This window comes from Humulus lupulus, chromosome 8 (assembly GCF_963169125.1).
Source record: "Humulus lupulus chromosome 8, drHumLupu1.1, whole genome shotgun sequence".
Classification (NCBI taxonomy): Eukaryota; Viridiplantae; Streptophyta; class Magnoliopsida; order Rosales; family Cannabaceae; genus Humulus; species Humulus lupulus.
Genome location: NC_084800.1, coordinates 46,291,072 through 46,309,991, shown reverse-complemented (window position 1 = coordinate 46,309,991; position 18,920 = coordinate 46,291,072). Strand labels below are relative to the sequence as shown.

Genomic DNA, 18,920 nt, shown 5'->3' with positions numbered 1-18,920 from the left:
TTTTTTTTTTGCTAAGAATAGTAGACCGGCGATACTTTATCATATTTTTTAATAAATAAATAAAATTAAAATTCGCAATAATAAAAAATAATAATAACACTTATTGTTTTGCTAGTAGTCTAGAAAATAAAAAAACTAAAGCAGGACAGATGCCAGTTCCATGTGGGGGTGGAGATTCGAGTAGATTCCCACAACAAACCACATATTCATAAATAATATCTTCTCTATTATAAAATTTATTTATTGTTTTTGAAAGTATCAACCATCTAATATTATCTTAATAAGTTTAAGATTTAAGTTTTGATACGTTTCCCTAGATCAACTATATTGTTTTTGTGAATCAAGTGATTAAAGAATATTCATTCATGTTTACAAGTACAGTCTATAATATATAATACATATATTTCGAGTATACATATGTATTATACAATCAAACAATAAAAATTACAATCAATATTATAACAATGATGAAGATAGTTGTGATCTCGACTACGAAAGTCATCGAGCTTGTGCTAATCCCCAACTTTAAACGTCATTTTTTTAACTTTTCCAAATGAGAGAAAGAAGAAGAAAAATGTAATGCTAAAAATTATTTTTTCTATTTTTTTTAGCATATATGAGAATATATATATATTTATAAGAGTGTTGAGAAGAATTTACACGAAACACTCAAGCTAAGCACACTTTTTTTTGCTTGTTTTTGAATTAAACAAAGAAAACTAAAACGATATCAAGATTATCTAAATTAAACTCTTTACATTATTACACACAATGGTACTTACTTTAATTCGGCTTATAAACTCTGTGCACAAAACAAATTTTTAAAAAAAAAAAAAAAGTAAATTTCTTGAATAGTGTTAATCCAGCAACGCAACGTACATAACATATCAAATTATTTACAAAGCTAATTCAAATGACCAACTTAAATATACAATGCTGTTTACAATATTCACGGTCCAAAATATATCAATTCCAATAATAATTAAAGACTTTTTTTTTTTTTTGAGAAATCAATTAAAACACTATTATTAATAATAAATATCAATGCATCCCTGGAGTGATCACGAAACAAATAATTAAATATCTTAACAAACGCCAAATCTAGATTTGAAAGAGATCCAATAAATAATCACCTCTGAGAATGCAAAGCAAAAATATCTTACATGGGAAGATGAATCTCATTCATTCACACAAGTTTATTGCCTAGTCTAAGTATAAAATTAATTATTTATTTTTTTATAATATTTATTGCAATGATAGGGTGACAACTAACACTGTGATTTAAGCGTAGTGAAAGCCTATAGATCTTATTTACGTATATAGTATTACTATTTTTGTATAATAAATTAAGAAATGATATTAATTAAGTTATAAAGAAGGAAAGAGAGGGAGACAAACTCAACACAATAGGCGAGCCTGGCGCCAGTAGGCAGCGATTATACGATTAATTTAAATGTTACAGCGAATTATTTGTTCACTTAATTAACATAATAATAATGATATTTATTAATTAATAATTATTAGGCTTATTAGTATTTTTTTCTCCTAACTATTACCACTACCAAATTGTGCCAACCGAATTTTTTAGCTTGTTAAAAATTCCCCCAAGTGTATAATTTAAGAAATAGATAGAATTTTACCTCCCAAAATTTTACCATTACTAAATTATGTCCCTCAAATTTTAAAATTTAAAATTTGAACAATATTTTAAATATTAAAAAAAATATATAAAAAGCATTAAACTAAAAATTCATTTAAACTAAATTAAATTATATTATATAAAATAAAAACTTAAGACAATATAAGAGACACCAAAGCTGAATGTTGCCAATGACTCACATGAGTCCAGTCTGTCGACGATGTCGCTACCCAACAAACTTTGAGCTCATATGCATGGCCAATACCCAAACTAATTTTTTGTCACCATTAATTTTTTTTTAATTTTAATATTAAAAAGATTGTTTAATTTAAAAATTTTAAAATTTGAGGGCACAATTTAGTAATAGTAATAGTTCAGGAAAAAAAATTATATTTATTATTTATATTATAAACGAGTCATTAACATGACAATACTATATTGGCCACCAAACTATCATATCCCTATTCTGTTAGCGAAATTAAATGGAAGTTCTATATTTCAGTAACGTAAGAAATTCAGTTGAACTTTTAGTAAATTAAAAAATTCATGAACACAATTTGGATTGTAAATTGTTTGAGGAAAAATTCTAATAAGCCTACTTACTTAGTAAGATGATTATTACTAATAGAGAGAAGGTGGCGTGGCAGAGTAAAAGTCTGATCTAAAGCCCAAGTGCCACAGCACCCAATGAAATGAAACCATATTTTTTATTTTGGGAAGTATACTTATAACTCCAAGACTTTTCTCATTTCTATTATTAGAATTTAGAAGAAACATTTCATCAAAATAAGAAAAAAAAAAAAAAAAAAAATTAGCTTCCTGGATCGAACTGTGGTTGACTTTAAAAGGACGAGAACTACAAGAAGAGATGGGATGGAGTAGGGTCCACAGGTAGGATAGCAGAATCTTTCAACTCTTGGTATTAGTATTATTATTAGAAGAATAGAACGGTACTGTAGAAAGGAGGAAAAAAAGAAAAGAATCAGAAGAGTCTAAACAGAGAAAGCCCAGATTACAGCTTTGGAATTGTAGTAACCAACTATATAGGTACATCGATATCATAAGAGGGAACAGCCACCTCAATAACTTTCTTATCAACTATGTCTATTGTTTGTTGTTGTTGGTGTTCCTGGTTTCTCAGACACTTTTCTTGGGTATTTCAGGGAAAACCTTATACATATATTTTATTATATCTACGTATTTTTATTTTTTCTTAAAAAGAAAATATATACACCCACTTGGGTATCTCCAAGAATCTTCACCTAGTGAGTATTCTTATTTTTATATATATATATTTTTATTTATTTATGGCTGTTATTGTTTTGGTATCCTGGGCCATAAACAGATCAGCTCTCTGATGCTTGTGCTAGTTTTTACTTCAGTTGTTTGTTATTATTGTAATGAAAAAAAAAATGGTCTTCTGAAACTCAATACTTTTAAAGGGTAAGTCTTTCATATTAAATGTAGGGTAGAGAGTGAGTGAGAGAGGGAGAGAGAGAGAGAGAGATTTGGAGTTTTGACTGACTTTGTTCGAAGAATCTGAAGGTGGGCGAAGTGGGTTGTTTTTTTATTCTCATTTTCTGAAAAAAAAACTTTCCCTTTGGTTTTGCATCATCAAGAATTTATTGCTATTTTGATGGACAGTAGGAGGAGGTTCCTTAATGGGATTATATTCCATGAGATCTATGGTTTCTCTAATTTGAGGTTTTTTTTTTAAGAAAAAGAGAAACCGAATCTCCACCACAATATTTATTTTGCTTGAGGTTCTTTCATTGTTTACCTCAACTGTTAAGCTTTTTGATATTTTGATAGCTTTTGGTTGATGTTTATTTTTCTGGGGAATACTTCTTTCAAGTTTTTTTACCAATATTTTTGGTGTTGACATTTTTGGATTAACTAGGGTTTGGAGACTGGTTAGCTGCACCGCTTCCCACAGCTTCTTCTATTTTGGGTGAAATAGCTCAAGTCAATTTGAGTTTTGGGACCTGCTTTTATGACTTCTAAGGGAACAGAATCTAATCTAGACAGGTAAGAAGAATGTCGTTCATAACCTTCCCCTGTTTCCCCTCTCTGTTTTCAGTTTCGTCAAAACTTCTAACTGGTGCTTCTCCCTCTTCTTATTTTAATTATAGTAATCTGATTATTGCCGGAGCTGAATTTCAGAATCTAATTGAAAACCAAAAGGTTCTTTCTGGGTTTTGCCTAATGAAGCCAGCGTGCCGTTGAAAGCCACGGTAGCTATTGAATCTGGCAAAGGTGAGGCTTGATTATTGGATCAAATTATAAAGGTGATATAGGCTTGCCATGTTGATAGTCAGCTTACTTTTCTAGAGACTGACTACCTGAACAGTCTTGTGGAAATATAGATTCCTGACCATGTTGAAATCATTTACAACAGAACCCTCTTTTTCAAACTTTTGTAGTGTGATGATAACTTCTATTAATCTAGAACCGGTTATATACTCTTTGACAGCACGGTCCATTCGTTCTTTTAACTTCAATCTCTATTAAGTTCAAGCCTAGGTCTTTTTGCTTTTCTAAGCATTATGAGAATAAACTACTTTGCTGAAAGAACTTATATCTATTGGATTGGCCTTGAGTGGAGATCAGAAACTGGGGGCAGTTTTATGAATTTAATGGTACTAAGTCCATTTTGAAAAAGTAGTCTGGGTGATAAAATGAAGAACCCCTTTTGGAAATACTTTTACATTTTAGTTTGACAAGTACATACATATTCGTTGTTTATTTTGAGATAACTGTGTGATGAAATAAGTTAAGTTAGGATGATATGTTTTGAAACCACTGTAATTATGAATGTGGAGTTGTTCTAAAACTTTTGCTGCATGCACTTCGTCTTTTGGTGGATGCATACAATTCTTAGTTTAATAGGATTGGAATAGGAAGTTTAGGGGTCAGTCTCACACTTCATCGGATTGTTTTTATATTGTTATGGTGTTACCATTTCAGTTTATAGTTCTGCTCATCCCATCTGTTCTCCAATCTGTATTTGCTGACATGTTTGGATATTTACAAGTGAAGAGAAAATCAATATCTTACATCCATACATTTTTTTGCTAAATGCTCTAATGTGTCTCACTTCTAAGCCTTTCACTCCAGTGAAGCTACTTTCTATAAATATTTTCTGATAAATTTCTGGTGATTTTTTTCGTCAGGTGTGATAATCAAAAGATTATTCCGTTTACAATTTTTTTACAGTTTTTAGGTTTTAGATACTGATTAGTGGAATCATTCGCACAACTTATTTTTTGATAAAGTATCTCGCACCGAAAGAAGTTTTGGATCCTGATATCTAAAATTCCAGGGAGACAGAATCCTGGAAGTGGGAGGGTTTTGCAAAAGTCTCACCATGGAAGAAGGCGTTCTATCACCAGCGACCATGTTGGGAGCTCAATCTGAGTATCCGATGGATTTAGATTTCATGGATGAATTGTTTTTAGAAGGATGCTGGTTGGAAACCAGAGATGTATCTGAATACCTTAACCAGACTCCTAGTTCTAATCCCCTTTTCGATCCTTTATTCTGGCCTACTTTGGAGACTACTGGTGACTTGAATGCAAACCCATCTCAGAAGAATAATCAAGAAGAGAGGCAGAAACTACTTTTCAACGAAACTCTGGGAGCGAGTATTTTCCGTGCTTTGCCTCCTTCCCAGACTCTAAACAATGTCGCCAATAATTCTGGTGTTTCAGAAGCTTTTATAACTGATGATGATGAAATTAGAAGAACGAGTTGGACTGGAGCCAAGGAAACTGAAGGTCCTTCATCTTGTGTAATAGAGAAATTATGCAGGGCACTTATGTACATCAAAGATGTTATCAGAGATAAAGATATCCTTGTGCAAATATGGGTTCCTGTAGATAGAGAAGGTAGGCGTGTTCTTACAACTAGAGATCTGCCTTTTGCCCTTGATGATAGCTGTCCAAAGCTTGCACAGTACAGAGACATTTCTGTAGAGTTCCATTTTCCAGCTGAAGAGGATTCTAAGGGGTCGATAATGGGATTGCCTGGTAGGGTCTTCTCTGGTAAGGTTCCAGAGTGGACGCCTGATGTTCGATACTTTAGAAAAGACGAGTATCCACGGCTGAAGCATGCTCATCAATTTGACGTACGTGGGACTCTTGCCCTTCCTATTTTTGAGCAAGGTAGTAGGATTTGCTTAGGTGTGGTTGAGATTATCATGACTACTCAGAAAATCAAGTATCGTCCTGAGCTTGAAAGTATTTGCAAGGCACTTGAGGTATGTTGTTTTTGCTCCCTGGAATAGGCCTTTCTCTCACACACACCTTTAGTTTCTTTTAATTGTCAGCAACTGCTGATTTTTGTACTATATAGTAGTATAAATTACTGTTGACTTTGTTTAGAAAGGATAAACAATGAGTGACATGAACTACTAAATTCACATCCTTGTTTAATAGTTTAGCACACATGGTTTCTTTCCTGGATAGGATAAGTCATGCATATGCCAATTGTGAATTTATGGTGATTATTGACAACAATTTCTCTTTTTTTTTTCTTTCCCTTCCCAATTGGGGCGAATTTACAGGCTGTCAATCTTAAGAGTTCTGAAGTTTTGAGCACTCAGAATGTGAGGGTAACTATTTAAATTATCTTGAAAGAAAAGTAATTTATCAAAATTCCAACGCTTGTTTTCTATAAGCTCACAAGTAAGACATATTTTCCAGGTATTCAACAAGTACTACCAAGCTGCATTACCTGAGATTCAACAGGTCTTGAAATCTGCTTGTGATACACATAGGTTGCCCTTGGCTCAAACTTGGGTCCCATGTATCTACCAAGCTAAAGAGGGGTGCCGCCACTCTGATGAAAACTACGTCCAGTGTGTTTCAACAGTGGATCATGCTTGCTATGTTGCTGATCCCCATGTCCAGGGTTTCCACGAGGCTTGCTCCGAGCATCACCTGTTTAGAGGCCAAGGAGTTGTTGGTGGAGCATTCATGACAAATCAACCATGCTTCTCAGCTGACATAACTTCCTATCCCAAGACAGAGTATCCTTTGTCTCACCATGCCATGATGTTTGAGTTGCATGCTGCTGTGGCAATTCGCCTTCGTAGCACTCATACTGGTACAGCTGACTTTGTCTTAGAATTCTTCTTGCCCAAAGATTGCATAGACCCCGAAGAACAAAAGAAGATGCTTACTTCACTCTCCTTAATCATCCAACAATGTTGCCGGACCTTGAGAGTTGTCACAGACAAGGAGATAGACGATGAACGGGATTTTCAAGTGAGTGAAGTGTTGGTACCTTCCAATGACAGACCTGATAGAGTAATTTGTTTCCAAGAGGTGCAACAGAATGATAATGATCTCTCATTGTTCCCAGTGGAAAAGCCAAGGGAAATTTCAGATAGAAGACACTCAAAGTTAAGTCAAAATCAAAGAGATTCAAGCTTGAAACCAAGTGATGAGTGTGTAGAGGAGTGTTCTACTGTTGGTGAAGGTACTTTTTCAAGCTTGGGTGGGGGTAAAACGGGTGAACGGAGACGAACTAAGGCAGAGAAAACCATAACCTTACAAGTGCTTCGACAATATTTTGCTGGTAGCCTTAAAGATGCTGCGAAGAGTATTGGAGGTAAACAATATTTTGTTGTTCATCTGTTGTCAGTCCATGTTTCAATTGGTTTTGGTGAACTTTTCACCATTTATATAGTTACTAAATACGTGCCATCTTAATTGTGATGTGGATTGTGGATTGTGGATTATGTCAAATTCTTTACTATATACTCCTTGAAAGATGCTGAAGACCGTGCTGCTGTTGAGCAACCAGCCAGTGATGACCTTAACATTGTTCGACCTCTTTACATAACCACTTCGTTTCCTTTTTCAGTATGTTCAACAACATTGAAGAGAATATGCCGACAACATGGGATAAAGCGTTGGCCTTCTCGGAAAATCAAGAAGGTTGGCCACTCCCTGCAGAAGTTACAACTAGTAATTGATTCAGTCCAAGGTGCCTCTGGTGCTTTCCAAATCGATTCGTTCTACTCCAACTTCCCCGAGCTAGCCTCTCCAAACGTTTCAGGCACCAGCCCGTTTTCAACTTCAAAGGCAAACGACCACCCAACGCCTTCAAGCCTGCAGCAGCCTGGAGAAGGCAGTGGCGGGATGTTTAGCGCACAAGCCACCACTACGGCTGCTGCTGCCACATCAAAATCTTCATCAACCTACAGCCAGAGTTCGAGCTCCAGCCAATGCTGTTCCAGCAGGTCACAGCAGCATCCCCAAACGTGGAGCAACATGGTTACTTCCAGCGAAGATGCAAACGGTGGGGAAAACTCTGGTGACGACGTGGTTCTGAAGAGAGTCAGGAGCGAAGCAGAGCTGAATGCATGTCATGAAGTAGTCAACAAGCAACTGCCAAGATCTCAAAGCCATATCTCTCTTATGGAGCACCGCAAGAGCTTGAAGAGTGGTTTTCCTCCAAGCTCGCTGAAAAATGAGCGCCGGTTACCTCAACAAGAAGGGGAGCTTCAGAGAGTAAAAGTGACTTATGGAGAGGAAAAAACACGTTTCCGCATACCCAGCAACTGGGGTTTCATGGATTTACAGCAAGAAGTTGGGAGAAGATTTGGTATACAAGACATGGCAACATTTACTCTCAAGTACTTGGATGATGACTCCGAGTGGGTCTTGTTAACTTGTGATGCGGACTTGGAGGAGTGCTTTGAGGTCTGGCCAGCTTCTCAAAACTCCACCATTAAGCTCTCTCTACAACTCTCCCGGGGTTTCATAGGTGGCAATGACCCTTTATGACACGTGGCAGAACTATATTTGGTAAGTTGTTTCTATGGTCCACGTGGCACAACAGAAATGATGAAGGTGTGAACGAACTTTTGGGGATTTGGAATCACAGTGTGTGGGAATTAGTTTGCACCTCACCTCACCTCACCTCACCTTTCCTTTTTTAAATATTTGATTTGCTACTTTAGAATTTTTCACCCTTTTTTTGCTTTTTGAATTCCCCAATAGATTGTTTATACAGTAGCCTCTGTATTTTACTAGAATAATGTTCGATAATGTTCAAGTTCTTGAACATTTAGAGGAAAGCCAAAATTTGTTGTTTGTAAGTTTTTTAGAATTGTTGATAAGCTTAAATGGACATAGCTTTTATTTTTCAATAATTATTTTGTTACGTAATGTGATGAATGAAATAGACTGATCCAAGTGGAGATTGGAGAGAGTCTGTTGATCTTCACTTGGGTTAGGGTTATATTGGTAACTCTAATATTTTGATTATTTTTTATAACTGAAAAGAAGGATGAAATTTTGAGAAGACTTTTACCCTTTGCATTTTTTTTAATTTAAAAATAAATTATGTATACAACCTAAGAGCGTCTCCAATGTAGTTGTAATGAATAATATGTGGGTCCTTATGTCATAAAGTTGTCCACAAAAGTTTTCGAAAAGTGGTTATGTTGCCTTTTTTTTATAAAAGCATTTCCAATTACCTAGATGAGAGAGAAAATAATATATTAAAACTTTTTCAACAAAATAGATTGTCACCACTGGAGATGTCCTAAGAGCACTCCCAATGGATAAGGTAAAATGTCTAATTCTTTATAATATAAAGAAAAAATTGTTATATAGTCTTCCAATAAGTGATGTAAAGTTATATTTTTTTACCTAAATGAATAATATTTCTTTATATGTAGTGAAACACTATTCATCAGCTATAAATATTTTATTATTTTTTTATAAACTTTTGTATATATATGAGTGTGATACTATTATATTTAATTATTTTATTTCTTAAAATGAATAAAATATTTTTAAAAAATATAATATTTAAATGATGTAGAGAAAAAATAGAGAAGCTAATGTATGATATAATGTAAAAGTTTGAGGTAAATTAAAAAAAAAATGTTTTGGTGGTGTATTTTGTAATACACTTTCTCTATAATATTTAGCTAAAACTCACAAAAACATCTTCCATCAGCTCTTTTATATTTATTTATAATAACTATGCAAAAACTCCAATTAATCCATATTTACATATAATTTATATAATATTTTAATATTATTTTTTTTTATTAGCTTTCTCTCCCCTTTAGTATATATATATTTTTTTTCTTTTTCAATTATTTTATTTTACTTTAATTAATAAAATATGTTTAAAGATATAAAATTTAAATGATGTAGAGAAATATATAGAGAAGCTGATGTATGGTATAATGTAAAACTTAGAGGTAAAATAGAATTATATGTGTTTTGGGGAGATATTTTAAACAATGGAGTAGAACATCTATTGAGAGTGCTCTATGAGAGTCAAAACACATCTTTTTTATACTTGTCTTTGTATGGTAGTGATTGAAAAAAATTACTATATGTAATGATTTTAATTATTATATCATAATTTAATTTAATAATCAGATTAGTTATTTGAATATATAAAAATAAAAACTAATACCATACATAATTATAATTTAATATTTAAAATTATTAATTATTCATTCACTTTTTGTCTTAAAATTATAATTACTTTTCTCAGATTATTCTCTATTTCAAGAAGTTAAATTTTTAAAATTATAATAACCTGAATGTTTTGAACAATAAATATTTTATTTAAGTCACTTCATTTTTTAAATCCTCATTTTTAATATATATATATATATATTTATATATAAGAAATCATATCCATATAAACATAAGCCACCCCGTGTGTGGGATGGTTGGGTGCGTGAGTGTGTGGGGAGGAAGCAAGGGTCAATTCCGACTGTATAAAAAATATATTCATATAAACCTAATTAAGATTAAAAATAAAATTCTTATAATTAATTAATATTATACTTTTTTTTTTTTGGGTAAATCAGATCCGTGCATTGCTCAACAAACAAACAAAGTACAAGCTAAACAGCACCAAAGTTAGGCCTGAAGATATCAATTACAAGTTTTCAAACCATTCTCTGTCTATCAATTTTACTTTCTTTGGCATAACACCTTGTATTCTATTTTTCACATCACTTTGTATTCTTTTTGTGAGAACCATCACCGTACAAACCCTCTGATTCCATATTGCAACATTCCGGCAATGCCAGATCTGATATACTGTAGCTGCAAGAGCTGCTGCCAGAACCTGTTTCCTAAAAGGAGAGAGTTTTGCTCTAGCAATCCATCTTAACAATTTTGGAATTGTTGTTGTAGACACCTTCCAGTCTAGCCAATCTTTTATGCGGAGAAAACTGAGATTACTTAAATGACAATCAAAGAATAAATGATCTCTAGTTTCCTTACTCATTCCACACATTACACATTGGTCATCCTGGGCTATCTTGAACCTGTGAAGCCTCTCTTTCACCTGTAATCAATCAAGGACCGAAAGCCATAGAATGAATCTATGCTTCGGAATGGCAAGTCTATTCCACACCTCCATTCTCCAATGGACTTTCGAATGAGATGAGCAAAGGAGAACGTACCCTTCTTTAATATTATACATTATATTAATATATTTTTCAGGAGATGGCTACGTACTTTTTTTATGCGGTAGTGTATCACACTCTCTAGTTTACACACGTGTGGAATTTATAATCTCAATTTTTTTACGTGACAGTGTTTATTGTAGTTATAGTAAGTATCTTGCATGTTTTTTTTTTAAATTCATAAATATAAAAAATTGAGTCCATACTTCAATTTTCATCACGAGCGTAATATTTTATCCCGACTATTTTCGAGCTATATTTCGGCAAACAAAATCACTCTCAATTTCTCAAAAAACGTCCAGAATGTCTAGTCTAACTTCAATGAACACTGTCATGTAAAAAAAATAAAGTTATAACTTCCACACATGTGTAAACTAGAGGTGCTCCCTATCTTTTAATATAAAATATATTATTTTCATAAATTTTATATAAAACAATTTATATTCTTTATGCATACATATAAAAATTAAAAAAAAAAGTTTCTATAATAAGTTTAGTAACTCGGTAATGATTATTTTAATCAGTACCAAATAGTTTTTATATACATATATACTAGGTAAAAGCAATATGCAAATGCACGTGTACTTAGTTTTATTTAGAAAATGTATTAGTTTGTTTTTATTATGTTTTTAATTGTTATATAAATTTTAAATACATAAACAATGCCATATATTAGAAAAGAATGAGATAAATATATTAAAAATAATTAAACCAAAACATTGTTTATAATTTTATAAAAATAAAAAATAAGATAATTTTATTTATAAAAAATAAAAAAATTGTTAAACCAATAATCCATTAGAAACACACTTTTTATATATAAAGATAGAGTAATTGGCGACAAACCCCCATATAGTTTACCTTTTCTGGCACTAACCCCTCATTCTCTATTTTTGGTGGTAAAACCTCACAAACCACCATTCTATTAGCAAATCCACTGTTCTGTGAGTTCATCTTCATTATATGCCAGCAAATAACCACGTGGCCATCTAAATTAATGCCACATCATAAAGTTTTAATTATTTTAAATAAAAAAATGAATTAAAAAAGCTATTTAAAATAGATTAATCAATATATATTTAAAAATACATCAAAAAAACTAAAAGATAGAACTTAAATTTTAAAAAAAAAAAAACTTCTCTTTTTTCTCTTTATCTTTCTTTCTCGTTTCTCTTCTTCTTCTTCTTCTTCTAGCATAATTGGTCGGAGGTGGCCTGCAACGGGAAGAATGACGGGTTGCGAACTTGATCGAAGGCGGCCTGCAACAGGAAGGACGATGGGTTGTGAACTAGATCGTAGGTAGCCTGCAATTGGAAGAACGAAGGGTAATCTCGTCAACCTTGTAGAACGATGGGTAGCAAATGTCGGAGATCTAGGTTGGAGGTCAGAAAAAGAGGCTTCATGCACGAAGACGACAGAGGAAAGAGCATAAACCAGATCTGGTCTTTTGGATTTCTATGATTGGGGTTTTGATTTTAATTTTTTTATCAGATTAAAACTTGGGACAGAGGAAGGAGTGCTCCATATAATACCTCTACCGCCTATTGTGTGTTTCTATAACTCCCAAATTTATCATAATATTATCGAGAACATAGCGTTTGGATCATAAACATAAATATTGATTATTTATTTAAGAAAATCATAATAAGCAAAGGGTCCCATATTTTTTACAAAAATAATATAAAGTCTTTAACAAAATGTAATAAACAACATTTCAATAAAAATAAAGATACTTAAAAGAAAAGACTTTGTAAATAAAATCATAGGCCCGTTGATCATTCCTCAACTATTTGGTCCCCACGAATACATCACTAAGCTCTTAGGTCCCACTCACCACCAGCCATTCTAATCTCAATTATCTGCACAATAACATCATAAGGAGTGAGCTTCTAAGCTCAGTAAGGAAAATACAAACAAGCAATCATATAACCACATAGTCATAACAAACATACCATAAGTTCATAACAACGCTAATTTATACTAATTATACAAGATCATAATATATTCTAGGTCATAATCATAGGTCATAATAACAAGACAAGTATAAGAAAAAGATAAGTGCTTATACATGGGTGACAATTAAGCCTCGGACATCAACTTAGGTCCACCATACAAGTTTGGAAGTCGTGCTTACCAGACATCAACTTAGGTCCATCATACATGTAATGCCCTAATCTCCAGGGACAGTTACGGTGTGCCTTGCAAATAGTGCTGAACTCGCTAATCGAGTCATTTGGCCAAAATCGTGTAACTAAGTATGATTAGCGGTTTAGAGATTAAAATTTTTGGTTAAGATATAACGTTTCACTAGAACGTTTACTGTATACGTTGGGATCCCAAAAATATAATTTAAAGGTCTATTACAGGAAAATATATACAACTGGCCGATCTAAGCAGCAAAACAGGGTTTATCCCTAGTTCCTCTCCTTCAAACCTTGGCTGTGGCGGTCGAGCAGCTGCATATGTACACATCGTCACCTGAGCTCTCCAACTCAAGGATGGTCCAACTTTCTTTTGTCTTTACCTGCACCACATAGCACCCGTGAGCCGAAGCCCAGCAAGAAAACTCAATATGCTCATGAACAATCATATCATGATATCAAATTATATCTGGCATGCCTAGCAAACATAGCCTTATTCAGGCATGCAATAAATTCAAACATTGCTGGGGAATCGAGGATAAGAAATCCTGCCCTCCTAATTGGATGACTATCAAGTCAATCCTAATCAAATGAGTGATTCAACACTAGAGGTTCTGGTAAACCTTACTGAGTGACCAACAAACAAGTCACTACGGGGCTCAACACCCAAAGCCATGCAAATGATGATCAGACTGATCATACAGAGCTTATAGCTCTGAACAGATGAGTGAATATCACTTTGAGGTTCTAGTAAACCATAATGAGTGACTGACAAGCAAGTCACTAATTTAAACAGATGAGAGACTGATGGGTAAGTCTCTAGCTTAACAGATGAGTGACTGATGGGTAGTCACTAGCTTAAACAGATGAGTGACTGCTGGGTAAGTCACTAGCTTAAACAGATGAGTGACAGCTGGGTAAGTCACTAGTGTAACGACCCGAATTTGCTAATAAGGTTTGGAGCCTTGATTAGTATGCCTGGAGGGCAATAATTGTTAAACTGTATTAATTTATGTGAACTTAATGAATATGTGGTTAGAATGCATGTTTAGGTGAAATGAATATGCTTGTGGGCCATTTGGTTGTTAGGGGCAAACTGGTAATTTTAGCCCGTTGAGGGCATAAATGTAATATATGTGAAATATATGTGATGTTGTTGATATAACGAAGATATATTCGTGATGCACGTTCTGAGACGGTCCTAGGGAGCTAAATAGGCTAAAAGTCACAACGGGGTCAAATACCCGGCTCTGGAGGAGCCTAGAGGTATTTTGGGAACATTATAACTTGAGGTTGGGGATTTGTAAGTATTGGTTAATGGTATTTTAGTGGTTTGAGTAACCATTGGTAACCAGTGAGGATAACTACCTTAAGTGATAAAATTGTATATTTGCAAGAAGTTGGGAAAGGTCTAAGTTGTCCTTGAGGATTAGCCAGAGTATGGGCTAGATGGAAGGGTATTGAGGTCATTTTAGGCAGATGGATAAGCTCAATTTGGGAGCTCGGACTCTAGAATCAGCTAGCAAAAGAAGATAGAAGAACAAAAAGGGAACCTAATCTCTCTGTCTCTCTCTCTATCGATGCTTTCTTTCTTTCTCTCTAAGGTGACTGGTCTTGAAGGATTTTAGGTTAAAGTTCAAGGGATTCAAGGCTAGGAATTGGGGGATTGACCCAGGCTCAAAGGTAAGTCTTATTCAGTATCTTGATTGAGTTTTTCAGAGAAATAGTAAGGTTAACAGCTGATATGTGTGGTTGTTTGGTGGATTCTTGGGGATGAAGCTTGCTTAGATTCAGTTTGGGAATAAGAGGGATTTGCTTGGAGTTGGACTTGGAGAAGGCTCAGGGGCGAATTTCTACTTGAGGTAAGGGTTTTATGCATCTCTGTTATGTATTAGCTGCTGTAAATCAAGTTTCTGGTTTGTTAGTTTAAGTTTTATAAAGTTTCAAGCCAATTTGTGAATTGGGGATTTGATTGTGTGTTTGGGCTTGTTGTTGATGTTTCTGAGTTGTTAGATGGTCTATGTGGGGTTTTTAATTGAATTTGGGACTTAGGTATGCTTTGGAATTGATTTGGGAGTGTTTTGGCTCGGGGAAAATGCAAGAGAAAACCCAGAATTCTGGGTTCGCGAAGGAGCGCCGCGGCCCTGTTCTTGGGAGCCGCGGCGCGAGGCTGTTTCTGGGAAGGGAATGCTCTCTGACTTGCTGGGCGCTGCGGCCCTCTAGGGAAGCACCGCGGCGCTAGGCTATTTTCAGAACATGGAATTTTGCAATTTTGAGCTTTTGCTCCGGGGGTTCGGGGGATGTTTCCAATGAATTGTTTTAGGAATTTGGGGAATTCGAGAGTGCGGGATTGGTCATGGGAAATGATTTTGGATTGGTTAATATTAAAGAGTGTTTTATATATGTTGTGACTAGGTTTTGTTGGAGAGGCTCAGGATAGAGGACCGTGCTTGTGACTTCGGTGCTTAAGGAGCTTGGGACACAGGTAAGAAAACCACTGTTCCCACAGAGCTTATATGCAGGGCTGAGCCCAATATGTTTGAATTGCAGGGCGTAGCCCTTTGATTGAATTTGTTAGTATTCAGTATATGTTTGTTATGCTATGAATACGATTATGTGAATGTTCGGCGAGAGCCGGAAACGGCGCAGGCCGAGGTCGGCAGGGGCCGGGAACGGCGTTCGACACGTTGAGTGCAAGGCCGAGTACGGCAAGGGGCTGGGAGCAGCATTGAGCACGTGGAGTGCGAGTTTCCAGGGTGAGACCCTAAAGGATACCTGGGATATCCTCATGGTGTGGACCGTGAACCCAGGGCCTGGTAAAGCACCTGGGACGGCATGGCCGTATGTGTTTAGCCTGTTGGTGGCCTGATTATATGCTAAGTGTTTGTTGTGCATATGTTATCTGCTTGTGAGGGTTTTCTTGCTGGGCTTCGGCTCACGGGTGCTCTGTGGTGCAGGTAAGGGCAAGAGGAAAGTCAACCAACCATGAGTATGGAGAGCGTGAAGCGGCGTGTACATGTTTGGCCTGCCTGGCTGCCATGGCCAGTGGTTTTGGGAGATGGTTGTACTAAAACTTAGATTTTGTCGTCTAGTCGACTCAAACTTGTGTACTATATGTTGTAAATATTTCTAAACAGTATCTTGGGATCCCAAGTGTCAAACACTCAACGATTTGTAGTAAATAGAATTATTTTCAAAGTTGATTTCACTGTTTATGATTTAATTACACTTTTGACCTAAAAACCTCGATTAGCGAGTTAAATGCATGTTTAAAACTCACTTAGTAACGGCTCTAAGGAGGTAGGGCGTTACAACTAGCTTAAACAGATGGGTGACTGCTGGGTAAGTCACTAGCTTAACAGATGAGTGACTGATGGGTAAGTCACACAAGCGCTTTTAGTTTTCATCGAACTTGAGGTCGGTCTGGCATTAATGCTCTTTTGAGTCATCCAATGCAGATGTTGATTAGATCTAATCTTTTATTGGCTTGCGTTGAACACGCTAAGGCCTTCCTGACTTATGAGTCAGCACTATGTGACCAATGCCCAGTACCACTACCGAACTTGACTAATGAGTCACAGCTTCACAGTTGACACTGACACCTTTGCCAATTCTGACTAATTAGTCAGTACCATGCACAAGTAAGCATTGCTATCAGTAGATGTATCGTATGTCAAATATCGTAGAGTAGGGCATTCAGCATGCTTACTTAACAGTTGCTAGCATAATCATGATCATGCACAAACACAGAGACTCAAGCTCTGATCAATCTCATATTCAACATTCATAGCATGCCCTAATCACGTGTTTCTCGTGCATCACATACATCACATTTCAACATCCAACATGCATCAAGAATAGCCATGCATGTCACATATGGGGTGCAGTTTTCTTACCTCTGGTTCGAGCGAGAATTAGAACAAGAACAACCCTTGAGAACGATCGATCCTTTAATCCTTTAGCGGTCACCTGGTCATAACCAAATTTAACCTCTAATTAATGAAAATTAACAAAGATAGGGTCTTGATCTAAACCCCACTCTCGGGACCTCGAAACATGCCCACACGGTGAGTAGATTCGATCCTGGGCCTTAAGGATTGAAACCCCGAGCCAAAAACCCTTAAAAACACTCAAAACGGGGTTTTGAAGAAACAAGGTAGCGCTACAGCGCTACCCTCCTAGCGCCCCAGCGCTCAAGACAGAACCAAAACTGCCCAACCTCCTCTGCAGGTAGCACCCTATACTGGGCGCTATAGCGCTACCTTCAGCCAGCAACAGCCCAGAAATCTCTTCCTTCGATTCTACCATTTCCAACCCAAACCAAAAGCTTCCAAACATCAAATTAAGTCCCAAATGAACCCAAAAACCATCCTCATATGCCCCAAGCATCACAACCCCCAAAACCCTAGCCAAAACTACCATTGAAACTCAACTTTCCAACTCACAAACCAGCTGGAACTCAAATGGAAAAACAGAGCAATTACTAATGTTTTTTTTATGGCTAGAAATTTACCTTAATCTCAGCAACACACCTTCTTCAATGGTAGAACACAACCCTAACTTGGCAAAGCTTGGTTCCCTAGCTTGGTTCCTCAAAAAGGGCTTGAAAATCCAAAGGAAAATGAAGGAGGAAAAGGTACGGGAGAAGCTTTGAGCTTATTGTTTAACGCCCAAAATGTGACAACCACTAAGCGGTGGTTGTAGTATAATCGGGCGGTCGATCCACAAGGAAGTAACCTAAATCAAAAGATTAGTAGAAAATAACACAAAAAGTTAGTAACAAGAAATAAATAAAATTGTAAATGGAAAGAGGTTTGAGATTTTGATATTGTATTTTTTTGATGAAATGATAAAGTGAGATAGGTGAGATAAATGTAAGATGTAATCAAGAGTTTGAGAAATGGAAAGGTTTCAAGAATCATCCATATGCTTGCTTAGTTACTTGGTTACTTGATTTAAAAATACACAAGTAAATAGTTCACATCCCAACATTTACTTGGAAAATCTAACATTAAAGTCCATAGTTTTTCTAACAAAAGTTCATTTGAGTTATAAAGTTCTTTACTTTAAAAGCACAATGTTAATCTTATGAAAAATCTAAAAATGACAAAATACCCAAGGGCAATAATGTAATAGAATATTAGACATAAAATTATGTATCAATATTACTTTTACTAATTAGAAGCACATAGAAAGAGCATGACTAATCCTATATACTATTAGCATAAGTAAATAAAGATAGCAAAATAAAGATAGAGATGAAAGAACATAAATAACTCAAATATACTACATTAAGAACATAGTAAATCAAAGTAGCAAAATAACATCACTTGCATATGGAATCATCCCTAACCTTCCTAGGAAGATTAGGCCATTATGCTCATGATTCTCACAAAATTCTAAGAAGAAAATATGAGAAGAAAGTGAGTGGAAATTTTGCTATAGTTTCTCTACTCTAAAATTACATTCCAAATGTGAAGAAAGTGTCCCTATTTATAGATGGGGAAATGGACTAAAAAGAAATTAAACAACAAAATGGGGTTTACAAAATAAATCTGAAATATTAATAATAAAATATGATTTTGAAAAATCAAATCTTATTATTAATATTACCCTAGCTATTTTTGTGTATAGTCAAAATGCTCTTTTTCTAAAATACCACAAAAACATAATCTATAAAGCT

At 35.1% G+C, this 18,920-nt stretch overlaps 2 protein-coding genes across 9 annotated transcripts; one reads left to right on the top strand and one right to left on the bottom strand.

Moving 5' to 3' along the window:
- Positions 1 to 2,510: 2,510 nt before the first annotated feature.
- Positions 2,511 to 8,801, top strand: LOC133797066 (protein NLP5-like). Of its 8 annotated transcripts, none has more exons than XM_062234850.1 (7): positions 2,511 to 2,530; positions 3,540 to 3,667; positions 3,772 to 3,895; positions 4,813 to 5,897; positions 6,204 to 6,251; positions 6,343 to 7,252; positions 7,508 to 8,801. In XM_062234850.1, exons 4-7 carry the CDS (start codon positions 5,007 to 5,009, stop codon positions 8,431 to 8,433), a joined length of 2,775 nt encoding a protein of 924 aa, XP_062090834.1. In that variant the 5' UTR covers positions 2,511 to 2,530; positions 3,540 to 3,667; positions 3,772 to 3,895; positions 4,813 to 5,006; the 3' UTR covers positions 8,434 to 8,801. The 8 variants fall into 8 exon arrangements, with proteins under 8 accessions (XP_062090834.1, XP_062090830.1, XP_062090832.1 ...); XM_062234846.1 differs by lacking the exon at positions 2,511 to 2,530 and adding an exon at positions 2,537 to 2,686; XM_062234848.1 differs by lacking the exon at positions 2,511 to 2,530 and adding an exon at positions 2,757 to 2,904.
- Positions 8,802 to 10,561: 1,760 nt separating this feature from the next.
- LOC133795349 (uncharacterized) lies at positions 10,562 to 12,056 on the bottom strand. The gene is made up of 2 exons (XM_062232801.1): positions 11,958 to 12,056; positions 10,562 to 10,975 (listed from the first exon to the last, which is right to left on the bottom strand). The coding sequence occupies exons 1-2, from the start codon at positions 12,054 to 12,056 to the stop codon at positions 10,562 to 10,564; spliced, it is 513 nt and encodes a 170-aa protein (XP_062088785.1).
- Positions 12,057 to 18,920: the final 6,864 nt, after the last annotated feature.